Raw genomic sequence first — 27,881 nt, 5'->3', positions numbered from 1 at the left:
TTTTCAAGGTGTCCATCAAATCACACTTAAATAGAGGAGTTACAAGTTGTAGTTGGGTAAGAGGACCACTTAATTCAGGGGTTTATCACCTTCTCCAAATAAATAAACTTTATAAATACCATTTTAATTTCTTCTCTCCTACTAATAACCGTTTTATTTTATCTCTTCATTACATTTTAATCAATCATCATAAAATTTCACAAAGTATACTAAGTTATATAATCTTAGTTGATGTTTTACTAAGTTGATCAAAGTTTTACAATCTACACATGCTTATTATATGCTCATGTCTGATGGGATACACAGTTATGTTGGTCAATAAGAAGACAGACAACGAGTAAAGATAATAAAAGCCAATAATCAAATTTAATAAATTGAGGTTTTACCATGGGCTTAAAGTAAAGATGAGTCACAAGTAGTAGTTGTATGTTTGGCGGCGTTACGCTGGATCCTTCACAACTGAGTGGCGAATATGGAGGCAAGGTCAAGAGCTTCTCGTAGCCGCCGGCATGGGAAGGATACGAATGGATGTGATCTGTTTAAAATATCTAAAATTCCCTTCGCATTCGCCTTAATCATCGCTGATGCAGTCCTCGTGGCACTTATCTATGTTCTATCTGAGATCTAATTTCCCACATTTTTATTTTAATTTCGAAGTGTGCATTGGACATGGTTTAAACAGACATGGAGATCGGTTGGGATGCTTACATGTCACAGGTTAGTGGGGTTTGTCGGGGGAGAGAGAGAGTATGCATGGGAGCTTGAACGGCGACACATGGCCCTTGGTTTATCCTGCCGGTTTCCTCTATGTTTACTCTGCCATCCAGAATTTGACTGGAGGCCAAGTCTTCCCTGCTCATGTACTTTGGAATTGCCTCTTTGTATGTGGTTTAGCTGTGGACCTATGGTTTTAAAGTTTGTCTCTTTCATGTTGCAGATTCTTTTTGGTCTTGTCTACGTTGCCAATCTGGCCATCGTCTTGTTCATCCATCTCAACACACATGTGGTATAAACAACACCAACCAAGCCTTTTATTTCTTAATGACGGATAGAGGAGTACTATATAATTCTTATTATGATATTTCTCCTTACAGGTGCCATGCATTCAATCTTTGTTCTCCGTCTCTTTAATGACTGTTTTGCCATGACTCTCCTTCATGCCTCCATCGCTCTCGTAATTGGCATCTCGGCACGCTTGTTTTCAGGCAAGACTCCTCCTCCTTTTCCCCTTCTACTATCCTTGTGACTGGCTGACTGCTTGCATACCTTTTTTATACAGCGGAGCTGTCTCTATAAAGATGAATGTACTCTTGTATGCTCCTCCGCCTTTGTTGCTTCTCCTACTAAAGGTCCGAGGAAGTGATTTAGATGCTTTATTATTCTCCTACCATTGATTCTTCATATCTCATAGGAGTTTTGCTATTCACCGGCCATGAATATATATAATTGGTGTGGTATCTGGCTATCTGCTTTAGCTACTCCAGCTCTTGTTTAGGTTTCACTTTATTATCTCTTGCAAATCCCCATTATTCTCCAATTGTTAACTGCTTCTCCAATGTATATAGGTGAGTTGCAGTATCCAACGAATTATGATGATTTTTGATTATGCAAACAAGTACCATTCAACTGGTCAGTAAATGGTTATACAGATACTTGTGGGATATATTGCCCTTTCTGACAACATATCCGGTTTCGTACTTTCCTAAATAATATATGTGAATGGGTGATGTGAAGCGCATCTGGTGTAGTGGTATCATAGTACCCTCCCACGGTACTGACCAGGGTTCGATTCCCTGGATGCGCATTTTGAGTTTATGTATTCTTTTGAGTCAGTAATGGTAGTTGGTTGGGTGTTTAGCCGGTTTTGGTTTTGGTTACGAAGAGAATCAAAATCAAGCAGCAATTGCATACCAGATCTGAAATAAAAGCTAGGGGGAAGGCAGTCTACTGGGCCCCTCTCGTGGTGTACCATTGTGTTTGGTTGACTGATTTATTGTTGTGTTTTAAGAAATACAAAAAGAAATTGAAGACTTTTTTGGTAGGGCCTCTATTCTATATATATTACAATATAATAATGACTATTGGAAGTGGATACAGTTACTTGTTTTATTCTTGGTCACACAGATAACTAGAGCGGGTAGGTGTCTGTGTCTACTTAATGGTTTACACGAGCCATGCATGGAGCCAGCCAAGAAAGAGAGGAATGGATCGGATCACCATGTTCCTCCTGGCAGCTACTCTCGCTGCTGTGAGATGCGGCTGTGATGCTAATTACACCAGAAACGATTTCCCTCGCGACTTCGCTTTCGGATCCGGCACTTCTGCTTATCAGGTATGGAAGAAGATATTTTCTTCCCTCTTTTTTTTTTTCTCTGTCTCATCTGAAGAAGGAGTTTTTGTTTGGTCTTTGAAAAGTGGGAAGGAGCTTATAATGAAGATGGGAAAAAGCCTAGCGTCTGGGATACTTATGTTCACTCTCGTAAGCCTTTCTATTTTTAGTGTTTGGATTTTAGTTAAACCACGCTTGCTCGTTTTTACACTCTTAACACCAATTTTGGAATTAAAATTATTATCACCCAAAATTAGTAGATGTTTAACAAATTTCTTGACATTAACATCAATTTTGGAAATTCAATGGTTTCAACAGGTAACTTAGATAATGGAGACATAACTTGTGATGGGTATCACAAGTACAAGGTTCGCTTTCTCTTTCTTTGGACTCTAGTGCAAACTCTATGTTTTATTAGATTGGCAAAGTTGTTATCACCACTATGACATGATTTTCAATTGGGACTCTGCAGGAAGATGTGCAGCTGATGGTGGAAACTGGCTTAGATGCATTCAGATTCTCCATCTCTTGGTCTAGGCTTATACCCAGTTAGTGTTTCCTCTTGCTCCCCCGTTTTTTCATTTTTTTTTCAAAAGGGACCAATTCAGTTTAAGTGCTCTTTACCTCCTCACTAGATGGAAGAGGTCCTGTTAACCCAAAAGGTCTACAGTTCTACAAGAACTTCATACATGAACTTGTATCCCACGGTAACACCCTTCTTCTTCATATGTATATCCCACTAACCCTATTATTTTCTGCCCTTCTCCTTTTAACTGGACTTTTAAACTTACTACTACTACAGGAATTGAACCACATGTTACACTGTACCATTACGACCATCCCCAGTCTCTGGAAGATGAGTATGGAGGATGGCTCAACCGCAAAATTATGTAGGCTACTCAAAGTGCCATTTTACTTGGTTTTTTACATATATCTAGAGGGAATGATGATCTGAATACAAGAACACTTTGCTTTTTATTTGCAGCAAAGACTTTACTGCTTACGCAGATGTTTGCTTCAGAGAGTTTGGGAACCACGTCAAACTCTGGACGACGATCAATGAGGCTAATATATTCACTATTGGAGGTTACGACGGTGGGGGCACACCACCTGGTCGTTGTTCCACATGCTCGTCAGGCAACTCTTCCACTGAACCATACATCGTAGCACATAACTTGCTGCTTGCGCACGCCTCTGCTTCAAGGCTATACAAGCAAAAGTACAAGGTATGCATTTAGTAAAATTGAGCTGGTGACAAAGAAGCAACATATTATATATATATATAAATATATATATATATATATATATATATATATTTATATATATATATATAATGCGCAGGATACGCAAGGAGGTTCTGTAGGCTTCAGCATATTTGCAATAGGATTTAGACCTTCTACAAACTCCAATGATGATGAATTGGCAATTCAAAGATTCAAAGATTTCTTCTTCGCCTGGTGAGTCAGGGGCACAAAAATGTTATATAATTCATATCCAAGTTTCAGGATCTAAATCATTAAAAATCCTCAGGATGCTTGGGCCACTTACATATGGAGACTATCCGGATGGAATGAAAAGAATAATTGGAACAAGGCTGCCTGTTTTCTCAGAGGAAGAATCAGAACTAGTTAAAGGCTCATCTGACTTTGTAGGAGTCATTCACTATCTTGCTGCTTCTGTCTCAGACTCCCAATCCAAACCTTTTCTTCCAGGAGACTCCAAATTCTTTGCAGACATGGGCGTATTACTGACTTGTATGACCAAATCTTTTCAGTAAACAAAAGTCTCTATATCTTTGTTTTTGGCAAAAACTTTTTGCTAACCATTCTCATTCTTCATCTTCATTTTGGACCAGACGTTGGGAATTTCACTGCCTTTGAGGTACAAAAGTTTCAAGTCTTCAGATGCAAAACTCCTAATATTCCTTTTTAATGCATCTTTCTTACCTTTTTTTTCTTGTTTTGTTTTTGTTTGGACTAGTATGAAATTGCTCCATGGGCTATGGAAGGTGTGCTGGAATATATAAAGCAGAGCTATGGCAATCCTCCTGTCTACATTCTTGAGAATGGTCTCTTCTCTCTCTCTCTTTACTTCTCTCGCTCTCTTTTTTTTTTTTTGTGTTTCTCTGCTCATTGCTCAACTCTCTTGCAAACGCAAACACATAGGTAAACCGATGAAGCAAGATTTGCAGCTGCAGCAGGAGGACACACCAAGGATTGAGTTCTTACACGCTTACATGGGTGCTGTCCTCAAAGCCGTTAGGTAAGAAAAGTGTTTTTTTTTTCTTACTTCCTGTTCTCTGTTTTTATTTTTATTTTTATTTTTGTGGGTGTAACAACCAAAACATTTACGACGTGCAGGAATGGATCAGACACGAGAGGCTACTTCGTGTGGTCATTTATGGACCTGTATGAGTTGCTGAGTGGATACGGGTATAGTTTTGGAATTTACTCTCTGAATTTCAGTGATCCTCATCGCAAGAGATCTCCAAAACTCTCTGCACATTGGTACTCTGCATTTCTCAAGGGAAACACCACCTTTCTTGATTCCCAAGACATCATGCAATTGCAGAGCAACTTGTCTTCTTCAGCCACTTCCTTGTAGACTTAGGACTGGTCCTGGGCAAACAATTTAGTAAAAATATCAATAATACTGGGAATGATTTAAGTAGCTCGCGTGATTTTGACTATAATGGGAATGCTGTTTTTCACATTTACATAAAGTCTGTTTGTTTTTATTGAACATAAAAGACCCAACAAACACACAAACAGAGAAAAAAGTAAAGAAACTGGAAAGAGTGACGATACAAATACAAAACACAAAACACAAACAGAGGAGGAGGGTACAATCATTTTATTAGAGAAAGCTCAGAGATGAGACAAAACCCATCGACAAAAGCCTTATTACTGCTTCTGGAGGTCAACGACCTTGGCCCAAGCAGGCCTGGCAGTGATCTTCTTGACCCACTCGCAAACTTTAGGGCGAGACTCAAAGAGGGCCTTGGAGTCGGTACCCATCAAGTAGTGGATGACAGGGAGGTGGTGGAGATCAGCCAAAGTGAAGCAATCACAAGCGAGGAACTCGGATTTGGAGAGCCTCGCCTCGTAGATATCCAAGACCCTGACGAGCTTGCCTTCGAGATCTTGGACAGCGGCAGGATCGGTGGTCATGCCAAACATGCCTTTGAAGACACGCTCGAAGGCGATCTTAGAGGCGATAGGGTCAAACTGTTGACCTTCAACGTTAAGCCAGACCTTGGTGAGTGCCTTGACTTTGTTGCAGCCTGGGCACATAAGCTTCTCGCCTTTCTCACTGTACTCATCCGCTATGTACTCTGTGATGGCTCGTGACTCTGTTCAAAAAAAAAAAAAAAAAGAATCAGCAATCATTGATGGATCATTAACCAACCAAACAAAAAAACTCACCGAATAGAGTTAAGTCACCGTCTTGGAGAGCAGGGATCTGACCGAAGGGCTAACAGAAAAAAAAAAAAAAAAAAAAAAAAAAAAAAAAAAAAAAAAAAAAAAAGAAAGAGACGTCAGATCTGATGATGTTGTATAGACAGGGAGATGAGAGAAAGGGGACTTACGTTGAGGGAAAGGAAAGGCTCCTGCTTGTGAGCGCCGGCTCTCATGTCGACGGGGATCAACTCGAACTCGAGTTCCTTCTCGTAAAGAGCGGCGAGAACGCGCATGGTGGCGGTGGACATGGGGACTCCGTGGACTTTGATGCTGGCCATGGTGATAGTTGAAGGAGAAGATTTGGATGTGAATTTCAAGTTGGAACGAGAATGTTGGGATGGAGAGAAGACAAGGGATGAGTGGCTGAGTTTTATAGGAAGGAGGCGTGATCGAAGAATAGTTCCCATCATTCTTTTTATTTTCCAAAAACTTCTCACCACCACCACTACCACGTCTTCCCTCTCCCCCACTTTCCCTCTGTTTCTTTACTCTCTTTTTTCATTTAATTCATATTTCCTTTATCTACTACATTATCGCCAAGCGTATTATTCACATCTCACATTTTTATTCGGACCATTTTCTCATTAGTCATTTTTTTAGTTTTTGTTACAAAAATATCCCTAAAAAAATAACCAAAATAGTTTTTTTTATTTTGAAATTTTTAATATTTATTTTTTATTTTTTAAAATTTAAAACTATATCCCAAAACCCTACTCTTAACTATAAAACTTAAGTCTATATTAGTTAACTCCAAGATAATTTATATTTTATGATTGGCAAGAAATTGCATAATTTTTTTTGTTTTATAAAATTTCATTTTTACCCTTTGATAAAACTTATTTTGGTCATTCTCTTTCACCGAAGACTATTTTTGTGACAAAAACTTAAAAAGATCTATCCTAAAAAAAATATTCATTTACTAATTTTTTTCCCACACAAAAATAAATAATCGTGGAAACACCATGATCTATTAAATAAAGTTTAAAATTTTCTACACCAGATTTAAGGTTTAATTTCCAAAATTATGCAATTTCTTGCCAATCATAAAATATAAAAATATAAATTTATTAAAAGTTTGAGAATATTGCAAGCAAAACTGTTCATTTTGATTGGGTGCTGGAAAAATTGTCCGTCGAAGATGTCGTAAAACTCCATCGATCTAAATATTATGGAAAAAATTTGTGGTCGTAAGAGTTATTCATCGATATTTCATATATTACAAATAGTTTACCATATTATATAACGCTGTATCCAATGTTAGAATAAATCAGATATAAAACAAATATTTATACCATTTTATTCGTTTTATTTATCTAACCAAAGAATAAAACACTTTTTAACCGATCAAAAGCACTTTGTTAAAGAAGACAGATGACAGGAGATTATCATAGGGAGTTATATGAGAAAGTCATATTCTCTTAGCAAAAAAAAAGTCATATTCTTGTAGAACCCAATGTTCGATCACGGACGACTCTGCTTCAGTAATATATTTGAAATTCTAGTACATACTACATTTAAGTTTATACGGATCTTATACATGCGAACGTCTACTAGCCTACTATCATTTAAGTTTATATGGATCTTATACATGTTGACACGAAATACAGAGGATTGGCCGACAAACCCAGCCTTTTTGCTTATTTATTCACTGCTTGTTGACATAAAATAATCTCAGATGTCATGTGATCATCAGTGACGTCAGATTCAATCAACGCCTCTATCAAGAATTCTCAGATGTTAGGGAAAACGTTGTAATAAAAACGTCCACATCCTTTTTAACCTTTATGAATTTCTTTTAACCAAACAAATTATTTGATAGAAGAATGTTGAAACACTCTCATAGAATTTTTTTTTGTTTTGTAAAAAGAGAAAAGCTCGTTTCAGAACTCTTTAAAAAATAAAATATTCTCTCATGTATTATTTTGTATGAGATGTTCATGATATAATATTTGTTTTAACGGATTGAATTGTTCATTCATAAATTTGTTTAGTCAAGTCGGAACTATTGCTCGAAATGTATTTGGGCTGCATTTTCTTCACAAACCTATCATTGTGAATACTTTCATAGATCCATGTTCCCAAATAAATCCTCCACTGAACTTAATTTGAGCCTCAAGCCCGTAAACCCATTGATGGGCCACTAAAGTAACTAAGGGACGTCATCACATTACCCTTCTCTTTCAGTTGTATTTGTAGACACACTCTTTCTTTGTATAGTAGATATACACTATACTCTATCTACGAGTAAAAGGCTTTTGTTTCTGTGCGTACATTCTAGGATCATCTAGTCGCGAGGGCGTTATCTTCTAGCAACAGATCCAGCGCCCGAGAATAGGTGAGAGTGATGGCTACCGGAGAGGAGAAACCAGTGATGGTAGTGGGTGTGGACGAAAGTGAGCAAAGCACCTACGCACTGGAGTGGACTCTCGATCGTTTCTTCGCTCCCTACGCTCCCAATTTCCCTTTCAAGCTCATCATCGTCCACGCCAAACCTAACGCCGTCTCCGCCGTTGGTCTCGCTGGCCCCGGTAAGCTCTTTGATTTCATTCACACTTCTTCTTCTAGGGTTCTGTTTTTATGGATATTGATTTGTGGGGTCAGGAACTGCGGAGGTTGTGCCTTATGTTGATGCTGATTTGAAGCATACCGCTGTTAAGGTTATCGAGAAAGCCAAAGCTCTCTGTCTGAGCAAGTCGGTATGGATATATATTGACTACCTTGTTCCCTTATTCTGCTTTGTTATATAGATCAAAGCTTGAATAGAAAAAGATTTGGACTTTTATGTGCATTCAGTCCTCATGTATTAGATTAGATGAGCTTTAGGTCGTGTGAATCTCTTTTATCATTCAAAAGCATCAACCTTTGAGACAATCCACAAGTTTTCGCCTTCTTTTTCTTAACAATTTTATCTTTTTTCTTTTGTTAGATACTACAATAATGTTTGGTTTGTTGTCTAGGTTCATGGCGCAATGATAGTAGTTTTTGAAGGCGATGCAAGGAATATCCTGTGCGAGGTTGTTGATAAACACCATGCTTCTCTTCTCGTTGTTGGAAGCCATGGTTATGGAGCTATCAAGAGGTCAACTTTTTCTTTCTTTTTAAAAATCCTTTGTATATCCCCCATCTTTCAAATACATAGCATCCTGACAATCATCACTTATCTTTGTTTTTGACAGGGCGGTTCTCGGGAGCGTGAGTGATTACTGTGCTCATCACGCTCATTGCTCGGTGATGATCGTGAAGAAGCCTAAGATCAAGGTTTGAATCAATCATCTCACTAGTCAATGTGGGTGAGAAGTGAAATAATGTGTTAGCTTCCATGCGTGAAACGATCCAAGACAATCCATTTGTCTGTGTAATTGTGTTATTACATGTGCTCTTGCTTCAGTATACCTCCTAAACAATAACTTCCCGTTTAATAATATTCTGGGTTATCTTTCTCTTTTACCCCAGAAGAAGAAAATTAAAAGAGACCGAATCACAAAATAGCTGAAAAAAAAGAAAAAAAAAATCACAAAAATGTTGAGAAATATGAAGCTAATGAATTTTAAAATAATAGTGATGTATTCAGTTTTTTAAAAAATTCTCTTGATGATCTGTTACTCTCCTAAAATACTAGAGTTTCTCTTAAATCTAAGCATCTGCACTGATAATTTTTTAATAGAATATACATGTGAAATTCTTCCCAAGATAGGAATGTAATAGTTGCATGCGTTTGTATAGATGTTTTCAATTTGAAATATATAACATTCATTATAGATAGAGGATCTTTAATTGTTTGTAAGTTGTTAGTTTCTGATATTAAACCAATCAAAATGATATGTTATATAACATATTCATTAATTAATAATTTTAACTACATTAACCATTTTTGAAAGTATTTTTATTTTTAAATTAAAACATCGAATTGTATGTTTATGCATATATTAATAAATCTATCTTTTCAAAATAAATATTTTATGTCAAATAAAACGTACTTATGGTTTAATAAAATAGATAGATTTGTCTTTAAGTTTTTTTTTATATGGCAAATAAATTTGACTTCTTATTTATTTTTGAGGAATATATTAAACTGAATTATAATATGTTGTAAATGATGTGTTGTATTTTTACAATTCAAATATATATGTGTGAATAATATTAATCATCAAATTTTAAAATATATTTGAGAAAAGTTATATGTTTTTAAAAAACATTTATAGTTTGTGTGTTACATTTTAAATAAAAAAATTAATTTTATTGTAAATTTGGTTAGAGAATAATGGTTAGTTTGGTAAGAGAATAATCTAACAAAATAAATTATTTGTGATTAATTAATTATGTATCAGTGTCATAAGTTGTAATTATTATGATGAATGAAATGGTTATTTTTAAAAGGTGTTTTAGTTTTAATAGAATAGATAAAACTGTAAGGAATTGTTAATAACAATGAATATAAAAGTGAGTAGTATAATTTATGCCTAAATATCATTAGTTATTTAATTTTTTGAAAAATAATTCCAAACGAATTATTTAATTTTATAAAGACAAATTAAAGAAACTGTAATTGGTATATTAATGAATAGATGCCAAAAAAACGCCAAAATGAGAAAAAGATGTAAAACTAATTGCAGGGGGTAATATTGTAGTAAAAGCGAAGGAGGAGGCTTAAACAAACCGTAACGCGTCTTCTACTTAAAAGAAAAAAAGAAAAGAGAAAAGTCATTTCGCATTTCACTCCCGTCCTAAAGGTCGACTCGGAATTCAAACACACACCGATTAATTCTCTCCTTAATTATTTGGATCCAGATTTCAATTAAAGAAGAAGAAGAAGAAGATGACTTACCGGCGACAGGAGATGGAGGTGGAGCAAGGAGAAGCGCAATCTCTTTACCGGAAGCCGATGAAGCCGTGGTTCGTATCGATTCGTCGTGTCATCAGTTACATGCTACGGGAACAGAGACTCCTCTTCGTTCTCGTCGGCATCGCGATCGCCACATTAGCCTTCACGATTCTCTCTCCATCCGATTCCCGGATACGGAACGAGATCCTCGATTCAGAGTAAATCCAGGATCGAGTACATGACCGGCGGTGGGAGGAAAGATTCCCCTGGGTCTGAAACGCAAAGGGCTAAGGGTGGTGGTGACCGGTGGGGCCGGTTTCGTGGGGTCACACCTGGTGGACAGATTGATGGCGAGAGGAGACAATGTGATCGTCGTCGATAACTTCTTCACGGGGAGTAAAGAGAACGTGATGCACCATTTCGGGAACCCCAACTTCGAGCTCATCAAGCACGACGTCGTCGAGCCCATCCTTCTTGAGGTTGACCAGATCTACCATCTCGCCTGCCCGGCTTCTCCCGTTCACAACGAGTGAGGTGTACGGAGATCCTCTGCAGCACCCTCAGGTTGAGACTTACTGGGGCAACGTTAATCCCATCGGTAATATTCCCTTTCCCTTTCTTTCTACTTCGTATTTGATGATTCTTCATGCAGAATATTACTGTTGTTTGACTTGAACAGGTGTTCGGAGTTGCTACGACGAAGGGAAGCGTACGGCGGAGACGTTGGCCATGGACTACCACAGAGGCGCCAATGTTGAGGTTTGTGTGTTTTTTGATTCTTTAATTATATACAGAAAAATATGACTGAATACGAGGATCCCAGGTTAGGATTGCTCGGATCTTCAACACTTATGGGCCAAGGATGTGTATTGATGACGGTCGTGTTGTTAGCAACTTCGTTGCCCAGGTAACAGGCTTTCTTTTTTTTTAGGATTAGGATGATTTTAAGTAATAGAATGGTAATAATATGATTGCTGGCAGGCATTAAGAAAAGAGCCATTGACTGTTTATGGTGATGGCAAGCAGACTAGGAGTTTCCAGTTTGTCTCTGATCTGGTAATCCCCCTCTTTTCCTCCTACTTCTAATTACCAAGACTACCATCCTTTTTTCAACTTTCATGGAGGTTTATTACTATATTCAAATTTTGGCCTGGTAATACACAATTGTTACATTTTCAAATGATGATCTCACTAGCGTACAATAAGTGGTTGAGAATTGTTAGTTGAGGTTTCAACACTAAGTTTGATGCGGAATCTCTATTTATAGCGCAAACCAACTCTCTAGGATCAGATTTGTGACCGGGGCTCACTAAAAAAGAGCTTTATTGTGTACCATGTCCCTGAGTTAAAAAAAAACATTTATCTTCCTTTTTTTGTTGTCTCTCCTTTACGTTGGATTTGTTGGTTTATGAGTGTAAGTACATTTGAATGTGATAAAGGTGGAGGGTCTGATGAGGTTGATGGAAGGAGAACACGTTGGGCCATTTAACCTTGGCAACCCTGGTGAATTCACCATGCTCGAGCTCGCTAAGGTCTCTCCCTCTCTCTCTAGTCTACTTTGGTCTCCTCCTGTTTCGATTTTAGACGATAGACCCGAACGCAAAGATAGAGTTTAGACCAAACACAGAGGACGACCCACACAAGAGGAAACCAGACATAACAAAGGCCAAAGAGCTTCTAGGTTGGGAACCAAAGGTGGCTCTGCGCCAAGGACTCCCACTTATGGTCAAAGATTTCCGTCAGCGTGTCTTTGGCGACCAGAAGCAGGAGGAGACCACCACTTCGTCTTCATCAACCGAATAGAAGTTTATGTCTCCGCTCTAAGCTCCTATATAAACAACCCATAACTCCATGACCACCGCAGCAGCAGACAGAACAGCCTTGTTTCTTTTCATTTTTCACATTCCTTTTTGTTATTTTTCTCGTTGTCAATGTAGCTGGAGATCGTACCTCACACCGATTTTGAAATCTTTTTTTTTTACGGTAGTTTGGTGCTTTCTTTGGACATGCGCATGCCCGTTAACTGAACCCGCAATGAGTTGCTGATTTTTGTCAACTTAAATATTAACAAAAGTATCGCCTAAATGTCAAAACTCAGAAGATACCTACAAGAATTTTTATCATTTTCAGCACTAACTAGCCTCCTAAGTCTCAAAAAGAGTAGGGGAAAGGTGTTGAATCTGTCCACATCTGTTAGATTGTTTTTTTTTTTAATTATATCTAAGAGTTCTTACAAACAAAAAGCTGAAGCTAAAATAACAACATCTCAATCACACTTAGCTTAAAAAAGAATATAGTTCATACGTCCCTGGGCCATACTTAGATTTTTCTAACCATGAGTGAGACCAACCTTTAATAATCCACATACGAAACAATCATAGAGTAACTCACTCTTTTCCAGGTAACTTCACACAGAAACAATGTTTGAAAAAAACTATTACGTTTTACATAGCAGATCGAGGCACCAAACGGCCACCGTTCAAACCACAAAGGAGACTGAAGTAGGCGCGTCTAGGTCTCCTTTGACCGCTACTAACGCCGTCAACAAAAACCCTCTCGACACTAGCAGTGGTATTAGCTCGTATAGGAGTGACAGTTAGAGAGGCCGGGTCAGCTGTTCGATGGTCAAGCCAACTGATGATGTCAGCAAAAACAAGATCCACGTTATAGTCAGGCTCACCAGACGTCAGAGTGTGCCACATCCCAGGATACAACTTGAGAGTCTTGTCCCTTGAGCTAGCTTTCTCGTACAAAGCTTTGCTTATCTCTGGATCCGTCACGATGTCTGCTTCTCCGTGTAATACAAAGAAGGGCATTGTTATCTGCCAAAAAATAACAAAAATCAGGTGATCAAAGACTCTGCATTGACGTGTCTTCTTGGTCAAGTAATTTTTGTTAGGGGTGAAATGACACCTAAAAAGAAATGAATCAAAAGTGAATTAACCTCGTGGAGACTGTCTTCGAGGTTCATGCTTGTCCTAAGCATTTCAAGTGCGGTCTTGAGCCTAGGCTTGTCTTGATAAATCAGCTTGTTGTTCCTTACCTGCATTTACCACCAAAACCACATCTGTCTATAGACAATCTTTTACATGGTGAGTGATTATTAATTAATATTCCATGAGACTTATATATTGAGAGACCTCTTCTCGCTTGGCAAGGTCCTTGAAAGCAGCGTCAATCACGTCCTTTGTTGGAACTATTTTCCATTTAGGTATCATCTCTTCGACTCTAGTTAACAGATTGATCACCACCGGATGTGGCTTCACCTTCTCAGATATCTTACACATTGGAGCAACAAGAATGGCACCATTCCAAAAGGAAGGATCTTTCTTGTGAAGCAATAAAGTGACTGCACCTCCCATGGATTCTCCATACAAGAATCTGCCCCTCTCCATGTACTCCTCTTGCGCTGGAAAAATTTAAAAAACATGGGTTTAGGGATGAGACAAAATCCAAAGAAGAAGTGATGAACGAAGGTGTTGCATTGTAAATGACATACCACAAATAGAGGTGTAATAGTTGTAGCAATCATTTACAATGTTGCTAAACTTCTTGATATAGCAACGAGATCCCATGGACCGACCATGACCTTCATAGTCCATTCCAAAAACCGCGTATCCGGCTGAAGCCAGCCTGATTCCGCATTCTAAAACCGAACACAATGTTGTTGGGTCAAATCAATACCAGGTTTAGTTTCAAACACCTACCTAACAGAATCAATTTTTCTCAACTACCAAGCCATAGAAACACCTACCAAATAGTAATAGCGAAGAAGATGTTTTTCATGTAACATATACAAATATGTCGAAGGTAAACTGCGATTATTGAGAAGGGTAATTCATTATTTTATCAGTTAGAAGATCGGTTACTCTCTGTCAGAGGAAAGGTAAAAATTAAATGCAATTAAATAACATGCATGGTCTAGCGGTCGTTCGCCAACCAAAACCAACCACACAAGACTTGTTGACCCACCGTTCCTAAATCCTAACAATGTCCATAACTTTACTTATCATCAGAGGCATTTAAGAAATAACATTTATCACACCACCATATCCTTTCAATGGTTCTAAGGGTCCACGGAGAAGATAAAAACAAAAATGTCATAGCATGATAAGGTTAGATTAGCTAAATATCTCAACATCTTACTATGATTAAAATGCTCATCCCCCTTGTTTTCTTCAAATATATTTCAAAAATGCATCTCAACACAGAGCACACAAAAAAAAAGAACATATAAGAGTGCCATGCATGGATATAAAAACTAGGTAATTAAATGTCCAAACCCACCACAAGTTAAGTCAGTGCTCTGTAGCAATATTTGTTAACGAAAAAAAAAAAGAAATGAATATTTTGTTCGAGAGAATGTAATCTAATAATGCATGGATGAAGAAGATTAAGATTGAACACCTCTCATGGAGTCGCTACACTCCATTCCGTAACCTGCAAATGAATTTTTATTGGTTAATTAAACCCTCTTGAATAACTCACCAGAAAAAAAGAGAGAGTTATAAATAAATTTACCATGGCAGAGGAAAACAAGAGCTTTGGGAGAAGATGATGGAATCCATCTACAAGTAAACAACTCAACACCTCTCGAGTTTCTTATGTAATCCTGTTTCAAGAAACATGATTGGAAACTCTTTATCACACTCATTTTCAAATACTTACTTGGATCTCAAGCATGAAGAAAAATGAGAGAACCTCGTGGTATTGGTATTCAGACTTCATCTGTTATAACCGAAGTTGATGAATGTTTTTCCGATTGATGATGACCTGAGCGCAGTGAGATCTCTCGCGACTCTCGAGTTTCTTTTTGGCTTCTCTCTCTCTCTCTCACTCAAACAAAGAGACACTAAGGCAGCTGATGAATAAAGTTTTAGAGGAGGGCGTTGTAACCAACTTATAGACTTATTTTATAGAAAACAATTGGAACACAGAAAATGATTTTTACGAATTTAGAAGACTCATCCATCCATTCATTGGTCAGACCATTCTACAAAAGATGTATGTAAATGTAACAACCTAACTCATAAAGTCAATTAGACCCTCCTTCGTTCTACATTTAATAATAACAAGAGAGACCACCCAAAGGACAAAAGTCTTGCAAAAACACATCCATTTCTAATCTCAAACATCATCCTCCTACGGACCAACAAAGGATCACCTATTTCACGTTACGTATGATCCCAGCGTTTTGTTATACCGCTACCAAACGCGAATTGCAAAACGCTAATCCTCTCTTGGAGAATTGTTTCTTTTACGCCCTCCATTACTTGTTCTTCCGCATCCATTATCAATTCCAAGTGGTCCAGAAACTTCAACTTGCTCTTCATCTTCTTCAGCTGGATTTAAATGAATACAACGACGGGTCAAGACTTAAAACAACAAACAGAGAGCGCGGAAGGAGACCCCAAATGTTCCCATCTTATTAATATTCGAACCAACCAACCAACCTGTTGGTCTATTATAATCGCAGCTAACTGTTCCATCTCTCTTTCTTCTTGATCAGCCAGTATTTTTGCGTGAGCCGCCGCAGCTCCAAGAGCTGTTGCCACTGACGCTCTCATCCTTAAAGCTACAGGTAGATCCTGAGGTCCCTCTGCATAGTTAATCAGGAATATAAATATAAAAAGTCTTGAGACTTTCATTCTGAACCCAGGAATACTAATTGGATCATTATACAAGAGTTACCTTTGTCTTCTTGCTGTTCCTCCATATCTGATGTACCTTTGTCTCCATCAGCTCTGAGAATTGTTTTAGATTAGACTTGAAAACGACACGAGAAGCGAACTCATGAGCAAATGTTAAGGGGTTGAAGAATCGAACCTGTCAACCGCAAAATCTGTGAAATCACAAGTTGTTTCGAAAGTATCTTTTGGACAAGAGGCTTCATCACAAAGAGCAGCGATTGCAGCTTTTGCAGCAGCTGTTGTGACAGATGGACCAACTTTGCATGCCATTGCTGCGACCTGTTGCACAATATGTTATCTCTTGAAAATTAGATTCCACCAAAGTTTGACAGCACTCTTTGCTACAGTTGAGTAATTCGAGTTTTACAATCATATGTGGAAAGATAATGATGAAGTGTTTATTAACCTGTTTCATAAGTGAACTATCACCACCATCTGATAGCATTGCAACACGTTTTCTTTTTGCTGGAGGCTCATCTTCATCGACGACATGATCATCTCCCTTTTCTTCTCTCGTCTCCGTTTCCTTTTGTTCTAGACCGTCAGCTTTCATCTGTTCTAAAGGATTAGATGGAGACGAAAGGTTTTCATCCTCGGAGGTGGGGATAGAGGATCTGAGTCTTCCAGAGGAAGATCCCATCAGAAACTCTCCGAAAGGGAGCTCAATGAGCTTGGAAATGCAATCAAGTCTAGACTTTGTAGAAACACTTTGGGTAATGAGTTCCCAATCGTCTCCATGTTTGAGCACAGACTCTAGCAAGAGGAGGGTCTCTTCCTCGGTCCAGGCAGCTGCAGCAATCAGCTTGAAATCATGTGCGGAGTTGTTCTCCCCACAGTCTCCACACTTGTCGCATAAAGTGACAAGACTCTGCCCCCAACATCGTATTACGTTGAGAAAACAGACAAGAATAATAACAGGGTAATCCATAAACAAAGAAACAAACAAAAGAGATCTACCTTGGTATGTTGATAGAAAGCAGAATCACAGCTACTTTCTCCACAATGCCCACAAAGCAACGGCTTATTCAAGTCAGTGAAAACATCAGAATAAGAGGTGAGTGGGGAGAACTTGAAGGCAGGCTCAGCTCTTTCCTCAACAAGGGGAGGTACGGTGACAGGCCTCATGGAAACCGGAGTAGCAGTGACACGAATCCCAGCGGGAGTCCCTAGTTCGATCTCAGCTTCACTCTCCTCCATGGAACCATCATCACTTTTGTTGAGGAAATTGATCAAGCCCCAGTTCTCGAGAAAGAGAAACACTTTCCGGAGCAGATTGACATCGCCGACGAGGTGCTTGCGGATGCTGGTGAAGGTGAGCCTGCGAGAAGAGTCGTCTTCCCTGTACTTGTTGATGATGAAATCTCTGTACTCCTTGTAGACCTTGGGGGTTCGAGTGATGGAGCTCTCACTGAAGAACTCGGCAAACTCGCGTCTTTCGATTTCGTGAATATCCTCCCATACGAACCAACCTATCAAATCCCCAAAATCAATTTCGACCAAACCCTAGAAGAAAGTGATTGAGCTAAAACGGTGTTTACGAACGAGATAAACCTAGAGAGCTGAGGAAGAAGAAGACGTACTGGAATGAGCAGGGATGGTGTAGAGCTCAAGCTCTGCGTCTTTGAAGCTGCTGCTTCTATCATTGGTACTCGCTTCCATCTATCCCCTCCTTACTTTACAAAGTTACAACACAGACTCCCTCCAAATCTACTCAGTCTCCTTGAATCTATCAATCAATCGCAATTAAAATCAAAAGGATCAATTTCCGAAATACTTCAGACCTTGGGGAACCCCTCGGTAAAGATTAAAAATTACTAAGCCAGGCCCAAAACTGTTTACCTCTTTCTCAAAGCCCAGGAGTCCAATACCCCATACACCTTTCGATTCAGCTTGTGCCCCCCTCTTTTTTATTTTGTAATGTTAATTAACTTGATACCCAAATGTTATGGGATATTAATCAACTTCGATGATACTTTCATAGTAAAGCTTCAAAAATAAACTTTTTTTAAATCTTCAAGCATTTAAGTATCCTACATTACACCAATCTTTTTTCAAAACAAGCTATTTTTTGTGTTAATTATCTCTGAAGCTAGTTTTGCTTTCAGACAAGTTGAAGTGCCCAACACCAAAATGATAATAAAGCTTGAAAACTGTCTGAAGACGGGTGCAAAACATATCCATAAACAAACGATAGTTCCAACTAAAAAGAAAAGAGAGACAATCTAAACACTCAAAAAAGATAGATTCCTTAATTAGTTATTCCTCTGGGCAGCCTCCTTTGCAAGAACTCTTTCCTTGGCCTTTGTCTTGGCCTGAGATTTGGATCCCATTATGCCTCCTCCCCATTTCTTCCTGTACTCTTCGTACTTGTCGTTGAAGTTTGCCTACAATCCAACATAACAACCAAGTTCAACATCAAGTTACTTTGGATTTTGCAATTGTTTTGTCTAAAGAAGCTTTTTTTACCTTGATGGCTTCAAGGACTTTGCTAAACTCAAGCTTGTCCTCGTTCTTGACAGTGGTCAAACACAGGCAAGCAGCAGTCTTTTGGTGAACAACCTGAAAGTAAAGAGACAACAGAGACCAACTTAGCCAAGACGCGAATGAAAGTTAGAGCCTAAGAGGGAGATAACACGTACAGCTCCGAGACGAGATTTGCCTTTGACAATGCAGTAAGGGACTTCCATCTTCCTGCAGAGAGCAGGCAACCAGACGACCAACTCGATGGGGTCGACATCATGAGCAATGACAACAAGCTGTGCCTTGTTCTGCTCGATGAGGTAGGTGACATGGTTAAGGCCGTATTTGACAACAATGGGCTTCTTGGATTCAGAAGGCTTTCCCTCAGCTTCAGCTTGGGCCTTCTTGACAAGGCGCTCTTTCTTGGCGGCTTTGTCCTCTGGCCTGTACTTGAGAAGGATCTTGAACAGGCTGGTTGCAAGATTCTTGTCGAGGGTCTTGGTGAACTGGTTAAGGGCAGGTGGGACCTTCAACCTCTGCTTAAGGATCCTCTTCTGCCTTTGAAGACGGATGGACTTGGGCCATTTGATGTAGCGGGTGAGATCCTTCTTTGGAGGAAGAGCTCCACCTATACCAAACTGCTTAGGCCTTCTCTCAAACAGAGGGTTCGCTACTTTATCCGTCTTCTTCTTGGCAGCAACCTTGACTCCTTTCTTCGGGGCCTAACAAGAAAACGAAGTTCAAGTAACACGAGAGACCTTTTGCTAAATTCATTCATTAGCTTAGCTCTCTTTATACCAAAGCTAACAATCCTCAAAACCAAATAAGAAATGCAACAGACATATGTGAAACACTAGCTAGCTCATGCCAGATGAATACAACTCAACTCTAGTTCGTTGATCCTACCAAGGAGACACACAAACTAAAAGGAAAAGAGTGAAGAGAGATCTACCATCGTCGTCCAAATGGGTGGTTTCTCCAAACGGACGGCGCTGAAGTCGAAAAATGAGTGTTTCTAGGGTTTTGCTTTATATACAGTACAATCGATAGGGCTTCTTTATTTTTCTGTTATATAATTTTATTTTTAATAAGATCAAAATTTATGAAAAAAAATTACGAAGCTAAAAAGAAAGTTACAGGGAATGTTGTACTCCATATTTGCTATTACAGAAAGAACTATTATCTAATCTATTAAAAGTGAAGTACAATTAGATTTTAACCCTAACTTTATCCTATTAATTACAATGTTTGCCACTCAATCTAAATTGAATAAATTAAGTCTCAGCTAAACCTCATTTTCGGCAAAGCCCATTAACAATTTTTGCCAGAATTTAAAAAGCTGCATTAAAATTATTTGTGTTTTTCAAATTTTGTTCACATTAATTATTTGATGTTATCGCCGTCTCCCATGTGAGCGATGCCTGGAAAGAATTCGGCAGAAAAAAACTGAATTTTTAATTTTCTCAGAGGTGAAAAAGGCATATAAATATCTATTACTAGTCTTTAGCACAAGAAACTGAATGCTTACTTACTTGCTGGCATCTAAATCTAATGTTTGCTCTTGATAAAGGGACACGGATGAAGTTGATACTTTAATTATCAGTCTTGAGAATATTGAAGTATGAACACTCTGGACATTGACATCCTAAATGTTGTAAAGAGTTAGTTAATATTTTGTTTAGAAAAGTTAATATTTCCAAAAATCTACACTGTACTATTCATTCAGTTACAAAAAAAATGCAAAACAAAGTAATATAAATGATAAGATGATAAAATGATAAAATAGAAATAACATATTAATAAATGTCAAATTCGTAATTGATTAATGAATTGCATATTCAAGTAATCTATTAAGAGAATTCAAAATTTTGAATAATACCATTTTTGTCAACCTAAAACCACGCAATCACCTAACATAAAATATGTTTATAACGTTGATCTAACTGTTTTTAACGGTGATCAGTTAAGATGTGTATTGGTTATGTAAGTAGTTCATAGTTTCTTTTTAAAAAAATAGTTTAGAGTTAAAGTCAAAGCATCTATAATTGTATGAAGTTAAATCCTATGTTTATATTAAATATTTCAAACTGATGTACAATAATTTAATATGTTAACTATAAAAGCTATATATATATATTTCACTTTACATTTTTTTGTAAAAATAATAGACCAAGTGCTTCGAAAAATCATGTTATAATATAAATATTTTTACAAAAATATATTAAATAATTATCATATCAATATAATTAGCAAAAATATATTTGAATTATAAAAAGCAAAAAAGATGCGGAAGTAATTACTGAAATTTATAAAATATTATATAATAATTAAATTATAAACTGTGCAAAAAACAATTCTCAACATTAATATTACCTTAATTCTAAAATTGTTTATTTATGCTTCTTAAGTGTTGTATATTCCTTATTTATTTCCATTATAAAGTAAACTGAGAGACACATAAATTTGAAAAAGATAAAAATTATTTTCCATAAAATATTTGTTTTAGAAAATTAATGTATTAGTATACACAAACATATTAAATGGTTAAAATTATAAACAAATACAATATAAAAATGGTCCATGTAGTAAAAATGATCAAATTTATTTAGTTGTCATTTTGATTTTTTATTTTTGGCTCAACTTCAACTTTATATTGACCAATTGTGGAATACAAGATTACAACCTCTCCGAGATTTTAACCCCACACACAATACCGGGATTTAGTATCACTTAAGATCACATAGATGGATCCTACGCTCCCAACCTAATCCGACATTGTATTTTCCTCTACGATGAGGTCGTGTTCATCCCACTACCCAGAAAAAACCGCCTCTTAGACCCCTAATTCGACTTCGAGATACAATGACAGTAATTAAAACACAAAAGAAAAAGGAAATCACAATCGGTACTAATCTAAAACCAGACTGATGGTCTCCTAATGATTTGAATTCAGTTCGTGTACCACGGTATCAACACCAGAAGGCGCATTCCGACTTGAGCTCCTCTTCCTTCCGACCATCACTATCTGTATCCTCAGCCGTAAAATCGAACACGAGTCCGGAATGAAAAGCGACCTGGATTACGGCGTCGTGAAACTGGAACACTAAGTCGCGGCTTCAAGAAGTGTGTAGTTCCTACAACCGGAGCGACCAAACAGACTGTCACAGGCGCTGGGATGTAGCAACTCCACCGCGTTTTGCCAGCAAAGTCCCCTCCTCTGGTCGACAACTCCATCGTTGAAAATCCTTGCCACACGTCACCTCCGGAATCCAGAGGATAAACCCCTTTCTGCCATCTATTCACACCACTCCTCCAGCAATCTCACCGCCACGAGGGAGAAGTAAATCCGAGGCGGAGAATACGTCTACGCCGAGTCACGCGCCGTTTCCGTGAAGATTTCGTCATAGATCTCAAAAATGGAAAACCGGATCTGACATGAATCTTCGGTCTAAAAGCCGACTCTCACCACCCTCGACCTTCCTTGGATCTCGCCACCTGTCCATAGAGAGTCGGTATCTGCCTCCGTCTGTTGCAAAGGACTCTTTGGAAGAAGATCTCAGACAGTCACAGAAAGGCGAGCATCTCGACTTAGGATAGAGAGGAGAGGGTGCGAGCAAAGGAAAAAAGGAGATTAGGGGGAAGGGGGTGCCTCCGGCGCGCGGCGGCCGGAGCTAGGGTTTGCTTTTGTTGGTGTTGTCTCTTAGAGAAAAGAGAGAGCGATGAGAAAGAGAGGTTGTCATTTTGATTAGTTTAGCATCTAACGACAATATAAACAACCAACACATTTATAAATATTTATAATCTATCTATAAATTATAACTAGATCATAATATTATCTATTACAAGTAAAAAAACACTTGTGCGGGTGCACAGATCAAGATTTAGTTGGGCATTAATACGGAGACGCTCAAAAGCAATATTATGATATCAATGATTTTGTTGTTATAAAATAGCTGATTGTTGTAAAAAAAAGACCTTAATGATTTTGATAGGGAGCAAAGACTCTAAAGTAATAACTAATAAGGAATAGGAAGATGTTGTGTTTTACAAAAATTATGGGTTTATCGGGTTCAAAGCAAAAGAATTTTAATGTAATAGACATGGATAGTTACAACTAGGCATGTTATATGGATCGTATCCAATGATTTATTTATAAATAAACGACATTTACACAACAGATGAGAACCACAAAATAGATCATAAAAGACCAAGAACGGAGATGATAAAAACTATTGAATCTATCTATCCTACGAATGAGTTAAAAAGCATCGTGTTAATACTATTTCTTTTTAATGTTCTCAATAACATGTTTGTTGTAAATTATGTCTTATATAATCAGTTACATTAATCTGATATCAATAAAGTTAAAGTGTTATAAAAAATCTCATATTCTTAAAACTTATAAAAATAAGGAGGCAAAGATAAAAGTCAGGTACGAAGACAACCAATCAAGTGACAAAGAGAGATATATGTTAAGAAACACTAATTATGAGAGTCATGCATTGCATAGAGATTTGATTAGGAGATAGTTTCTGTTGCCATCATATATGGCTCCCAGGTCGCCACTGCAAAATATAACTCTCGAATCTTGAACTATTTCAATTAGGTTCCTTCTCTCTCATTTCTGATCGTCGGATTGTAAATGTTGTTCCATGTGATCATCATCTCCACTACGTTAAGCATTGATTTGTCTATCCACATGGGCTGCCTTGTTTTGTCAAGTTTTCCTTCGTGCCCTCTTCTAAATCCCTCCATGTATTAGATTTGTGTCTGAGTTTAAAACCCAACCTTTTTATGCTCCCTTTGATTTGGTCGCTTCTGAATTTACATTACACACTTTGGAACATGAATTTTTTGGTTATAGGTAAGATTCGAGAGCATTGTCACATTTTTACATTATTTAGTTTATGTCAAGCAACGAAATCTCCAACCTCCAATTAAGAGCTTGTTGTGGTTCCTCCATCATCTACTCCGATGAATGATAAGCTGGAGGTGGGTTCAGATGTTCATGGTTCCTTCGTCCTTCGGATCTGAACATCGGAATCCCCCACAGCGATACGACTCTTCGCCTCCCTGATCGGCGTGACATTTCTGACGACAACCCCTCCTTCGGGTACATCTTACTCTTGCTCATTTACAGCAAAGGCTTCTTTTTCTTACTCCTCGATGAACCTCTGTTCCATCTTCTCCAAAATTCCCAACCGATCTGTCTGCAACTGCATCTATTACTGCATTGTAACTATGGCTTCCTCGATCAGTGACATCCTGGACAAGCTCTTCTCCACCAACGCCGCTTGCCTAGTATCTGTCCGATCATGCTCAATAGTCTGCTTAGAATCGTTCTTGTTTGGTGCCATTGCTCCACATAAATCTTGTAGAGTTCTGATACCAAGTTGATACCAAAAATGCATCTAAACTAGAGAACAATGATAATATGAATGAAAGAATATGTTTATTGATGGTAACTGTTTGCAGAGAAAGCACAACTATGAGAAATTGAACTCCATGAACATGATTGAGCATGTTGGACACTCTCACCATGTCCAACATTGCATGTGCTACTGCTTGTGACTTATCACCCAGTCGCTATTCATTATTCCCCTTCTAGAATATCTTATCCTCAAGTAGGTATGGGGCATTCGGGTATCCGTCCGGATATGGATCAGTTCTTTCGGATATCAGGTTTTTCGGGTTTGAAAATTAGGTCCTATTCAGGTAGTAAAAATTTTTGGTCAGGTTCAAGTCAGATCCTCCCGGATCCGTGTGGGTTCGGTTCTAATGTAAAGGAACTTGAAAATAACTGTTATATATCTGAAATGGGTTCGGATAATAGTAACCAAAGTAACCATATTACCCGATTCGGTTTGGGTATTTTGTATCCAAACTATCCAAAAGTACCAAAGTACTCATCAGATACGGTTTCATTTTAGTATTTCTATTCAAACAATCATATTTTATCTGAAAATACACAAAAGTATTGAAAATAACTAAAATATTTAATTTATAATTTAAATTTAAATTATTAAAATAATTATACATATAATTATAAATAATATTTTAAATATATATTTACATTTCAAATATCTTCGGATACTCATTGGGATCGGGTACCAGTTCTTCGGATACATCAATTTAGGACCCATTTGGTTATTTACCCCTAGTATGATCGGGTTCGAGACCCTGATTAGATCGCTTTTGGGTCGGTTCTTCTTTGGTTCGGAAGCCCAGCCCTATCCTCAAGCAATTTATAACCTTTATCTACAAAGCATCACCTCTTTATTCTGATGTAACCAAGCAGGCCTTCAAATTGCAGCAGCCTTTTTACGTATCAAATAACTCTTTGTTTGATTTCTTAAAGCTCCAAGGACTGTATCCTTGCCCATTATGTCCAATGCCTAAAGACTTTCTAAATCAAGAGGAATCCACTGAGCAACGCAGGTTTTCTGATATTTATCTAGTGGGGATATTCTTATTTCTTTCTTTGGTAGCTCAAACGGAATCCATACAAAACTAAATCCATAATGTATAGAACTAAAACAGAAATAACAACAGACATAGGAAAGTCTCCAAAACACCGACTCTACAAATTGTATCAGTTTATATAGAGTCTATCGACTCCTCTACTCTCTCAGGGGCTTTGGCTTCTAAGAAGAAGCAACGAACGTGCTCAGTATATTTCTCTTGAGAGTTAACTCATCAGCTTTCACCGGGCTTATCGACTGCACCCAAGTAAACCAGACAAAATGTTAATACAAAAAAAAACTAGTTTTTATTATTTCCGGATTGAAAAGCAATAAGCTAATGTTATATACAGAGAGAAAAGAAGAAATGATTTTAGACCTTGCGAAGGACGCGTCCAAGCCGCTCGACTTCTTTTGTAGCATAGCCTGAACCTTTTTCTATGTAGCTCTTTGCCAGTTTCGAGTAAAGCTTCCCATACCTATTTACAGGACGACATTCATCAATGATAGCTCAAAGGAACCCTTATTCGATGTAATGATGAAACGCTAATACTAGTACATACCTTGTTGTGGAGCCCTTAAGGTTACTAGCTTCCGCTTCGATGCGAGACAAGATTGTTTTCTTCTCTTCTTCACTGGCTGCAACTAGCTCCTTTACCAACGCATCTAAGCTTTCAACTATACCAGCCTATATCAAAAAAAAATTGAGATATATCAACAACAGCTTTCAGAGGTTAGACAGAATTTGCAAAACGACGAGGGACACGTCTTTTTTTTTTGTGGGTTCACCTTTGAAGTAAGCTGCCCTTGACTGTCTCTGCTGGTCCCGACTTTCTCATTAATGAAGCCTACAAAGTCATCTAAGTCTCTTCCACCCTCATAATCTTGACCAGCTTTGTTGTCTTTTGGAAAGAACTTTAGTGTTGGGAATCCACTTACTCCATACCTAGTTAATGAACCAAAAAAAAGGTACTTGTTTTCAACCTTCTGTTGAAATATATATGACTTTTATACAGTACTCTCGATTACTCAAATCCACTTACTCCATACCTAGGTGTGGAACAAAATAATTAAGATATACATCCTTCGGTTCTACGAATTTAATAAAGTGATATCCGTAATAGTAAAACATCCTTGTCCAACTTACTTCTCGCCAAGGCTTTTGTGTGCATCAGCATCCAAGTTGGCGATTACAACACCTTCTTCCTGCTTAAACACCGTCGCTACCTTTTCGTAAACCTGACGAATTAAATAAAGAAATCACAACATTAATAACAAAGTGAAAGTGAACTATTGTTGTTTCAAAAGTAGACAAATAGTTGAAAGAGCTCACAGGAGCGAGGGACTTGCAGTGGCCGCACCTGGAAAATTTAAAAATCAGAAATTAGAAAACAGAAACCATGGGCAGTGAAGAAAGAGATAGTGTACTACCATGGGGCATAAAACTCGACGAGGACATCTTTGTTCTGATCCAGTACAATCTCATCGAAATTATCAGGTGTTAACACAACAACGTTTTGTGGAGCTGCAGCTAACTTAACGTTGGTACCTGAAAGCATATTTGTTCAACAAAAGGTAAAGTACACAACAACAAAATTTAATTGAAAAATTCTAAAGGCAAGAATTTGACAACAGACTGAATATAAGAAATTGGGAGAAGTGGTGCCAATCAATGAATTTCCGGCAATTTCAAACTTGCATATAGAATAAAAAAAATCACCAGGAACAAAAGATTGAACATTTCACCAACTTAGTCTAACTCATAAACCATGCCTAAACAAATCTTCTCAGAAAACAAAAGTAAGTTTGGACTAGCTTAGCTAAACTATCATCAAGGAGAGTACCTCCTTCCTTGTTGACATATTCAGCCAATGCTTCAGCATTGCGTGCACCTTCGTACCTGTTAAATAAGAAAACAATCATTCACCATCTTTTACTAAATTCCAATAATAATAAATTAGCTTGGGAGTAAAAAATAAGAGAGAGCATACTTTTGGGGTTCAAGAGAGCCTTTAGGAAACCACTGAATGGTGGGATAACCACTAACACCATATTTAGTGCAGACGCTCTTATGCTCATCACAATCGACCTGTAACACAACACACAAGTTTAAGTATAGAATCCACCATACAGAAAGAAATGAAAAGGAACGAGACAAGTGACCAACCTTTGCAATCAAAATTGACTTAGCTTTCTTGAAGCTTGCACCAAGCTTTTCATACTCTGGGGCAAGTTTCTTGCAGTGCCCACACCTGTAATCACACCCAACATTTTAAAATAAACGATCCAAAAGTTTATATCATAAAAGATGAGAAATTCACATCAGTAACTCTACTTTCTCACTAAAACCATACTCTTCATCATCGATTTAAAAGTCCACAAACTCATCCAGATTCATCAATCAAAATATATATTGAAAGGATTGGTTCATACCAGGGAGCGTAAAACTCGACAAGAACTCCTCTATCTTTACCAACCTCCTTCTCGAAGCTATCATCCGTCAAAACAACCACATCGTCTGCTACGGCTGACACCACAATCAACGCCAGTAAGGAGGCTAAACCAAACCAGATCTGAGATTTCGCCATTCTTCTTTCTGCTTTGGAGTAGCTTTGATCTCTCTCTGTTATTAAAAAAAAAAAACAATTCCCCATAATT

At 37.8% G+C, this 27,881-nt stretch overlaps 7 protein-coding genes, 1 non-coding gene and 1 pseudogene across 9 annotated transcripts; 4 read left to right on the top strand and 5 right to left on the bottom strand.

Annotated features, from left to right (window-relative positions):
• The first annotated feature begins 1,733 nt into the window (after positions 1-1,733).
• On the top strand, positions 1,734-1,804 carry TRNAG-CCC. The gene has a single exon. It is a non-coding gene; the product is annotated as a tRNA-Gly (tRNA).
• A 296-nt stretch (positions 1,805-2,100) lies between these two features.
• LOC106335127 (beta-glucosidase 3-like) lies at positions 2,101-5,066 on the top strand. 2 transcript variants are annotated; one of them, XM_013773560.1, is made up of 13 exons: positions 2,101-2,332; positions 2,416-2,479; positions 2,648-2,697; positions 2,802-2,877; positions 2,965-3,036; positions 3,132-3,219; positions 3,315-3,555; positions 3,671-3,786; positions 3,860-4,083; positions 4,185-4,210; positions 4,310-4,397; positions 4,495-4,591; positions 4,690-5,066. In XM_013773560.1, the coding sequence occupies exons 1-13, from the start codon at positions 2,159-2,161 to the stop codon at positions 4,931-4,933; spliced, it is 1,560 nt and encodes a 519-aa protein (XP_013629014.1). In that variant the 5' UTR covers positions 2,101-2,158; the 3' UTR covers positions 4,934-5,066. The 2 variants fall into 2 exon arrangements, with proteins under 2 accessions (XP_013629014.1, XP_013629015.1); XM_013773561.1 differs by lacking the exons at positions 2,101-2,332; positions 2,416-2,479; positions 2,648-2,697; positions 2,802-2,877; positions 2,965-3,036 and having other exon boundaries at positions 3,144-3,219; positions 3,320-3,555.
• On the bottom strand, positions 5,019-6,263 carry LOC106335128 (glutathione S-transferase F8, chloroplastic-like). Its single transcript, XM_013773562.1, has 3 exons — positions 5,919-6,263; positions 5,755-5,803; positions 5,019-5,681 (listed from the first exon to the last, which is right to left on the bottom strand). The coding sequence occupies exons 1-3, from the start codon at positions 6,198-6,200 to the stop codon at positions 5,233-5,235; spliced, it is 780 nt and encodes a 259-aa protein (XP_013629016.1). The 5' UTR covers positions 6,201-6,263; the 3' UTR covers positions 5,019-5,232.
• A 1,742-nt stretch (positions 6,264-8,005) lies between these two features.
• On the top strand, positions 8,006-9,237 carry LOC106331406 (universal stress protein A-like protein). Its single transcript, XM_013769753.1, has 4 exons — positions 8,006-8,318; positions 8,392-8,486; positions 8,748-8,869; positions 8,967-9,237. Exons 1-4 carry the CDS (start codon positions 8,135-8,137, stop codon positions 9,052-9,054), a joined length of 489 nt encoding a protein of 162 aa, XP_013625207.1. The 5' UTR covers positions 8,006-8,134; the 3' UTR covers positions 9,055-9,237.
• Positions 9,238-10,459: 1,222 nt separating this feature from the next.
• On the top strand, positions 10,460-12,680 carry LOC106335612 (annotated as a pseudogene).
• Positions 12,681-12,863: 183 nt separating this feature from the next.
• Positions 12,864-15,510, bottom strand: LOC106335611 (caffeoylshikimate esterase-like). Its single transcript, XM_013774184.1, has 7 exons — positions 15,314-15,510; positions 15,134-15,224; positions 15,020-15,052; positions 14,112-14,258; positions 13,753-14,021; positions 13,557-13,655; positions 12,864-13,434 (listed from the first exon to the last, which is right to left on the bottom strand). The coding sequence occupies exons 1-7, from the start codon at positions 15,338-15,340 to the stop codon at positions 13,057-13,059; spliced, it is 1,044 nt and encodes a 347-aa protein (XP_013629638.1). The 5' UTR covers positions 15,341-15,510; the 3' UTR covers positions 12,864-13,056.
• A 93-nt stretch (positions 15,511-15,603) lies between these two features.
• On the bottom strand, positions 15,604-18,053 carry LOC106335610 (SWI/SNF complex subunit SWI3A-like). Its single transcript, XM_013774183.1, has 7 exons — positions 17,883-18,053; positions 17,260-17,771; positions 16,709-17,170; positions 16,439-16,581; positions 16,304-16,356; positions 16,066-16,211; positions 15,604-15,954 (listed from the first exon to the last, which is right to left on the bottom strand). Exons 1-7 carry the CDS (start codon positions 17,959-17,961, stop codon positions 15,787-15,789), a joined length of 1,563 nt encoding a protein of 520 aa, XP_013629637.1. The 5' UTR covers positions 17,962-18,053; the 3' UTR covers positions 15,604-15,786.
• Positions 18,054-18,433: 380 nt separating this feature from the next.
• Positions 18,434-19,825, bottom strand: LOC106328510 (60S ribosomal protein L7a-1). The gene is made up of 4 exons (XM_013766963.1): positions 19,715-19,825; positions 18,942-19,484; positions 18,769-18,861; positions 18,434-18,686 (listed from the first exon to the last, which is right to left on the bottom strand). Exons 1-4 carry the CDS (start codon positions 19,715-19,717, stop codon positions 18,555-18,557), a joined length of 771 nt encoding a protein of 256 aa, XP_013622417.1. The 5' UTR covers positions 19,718-19,825; the 3' UTR covers positions 18,434-18,554.
• A 5,386-nt stretch (positions 19,826-25,211) lies between these two features.
• On the bottom strand, positions 25,212-27,866 carry LOC106328378 (protein disulfide-isomerase like 2-1-like). Its single transcript, XM_013766811.1, has 11 exons — positions 27,657-27,866; positions 27,391-27,475; positions 27,215-27,312; positions 27,068-27,123; positions 26,655-26,772; positions 26,557-26,584; positions 26,371-26,462; positions 26,013-26,169; positions 25,787-25,911; positions 25,603-25,702; positions 25,212-25,481 (listed from the first exon to the last, which is right to left on the bottom strand). Exons 1-11 carry the CDS (start codon positions 27,809-27,811, stop codon positions 25,407-25,409), a joined length of 1,089 nt encoding a protein of 362 aa, XP_013622265.1. The 5' UTR covers positions 27,812-27,866; the 3' UTR covers positions 25,212-25,406.
• Between the last annotated feature and the right edge of the window lie 15 nt (positions 27,867-27,881).

This window comes from Brassica oleracea, chromosome C3 (assembly GCF_000695525.1).
Source record: "Brassica oleracea var. oleracea cultivar TO1000 chromosome C3, BOL, whole genome shotgun sequence".
Classification (NCBI taxonomy): domain Eukaryota; kingdom Viridiplantae; phylum Streptophyta; class Magnoliopsida; order Brassicales; family Brassicaceae; genus Brassica; species Brassica oleracea.
Note: the sequence above shows the minus strand (reverse complement) of the source record. Positions and strands in the feature narration are given on the sequence as shown.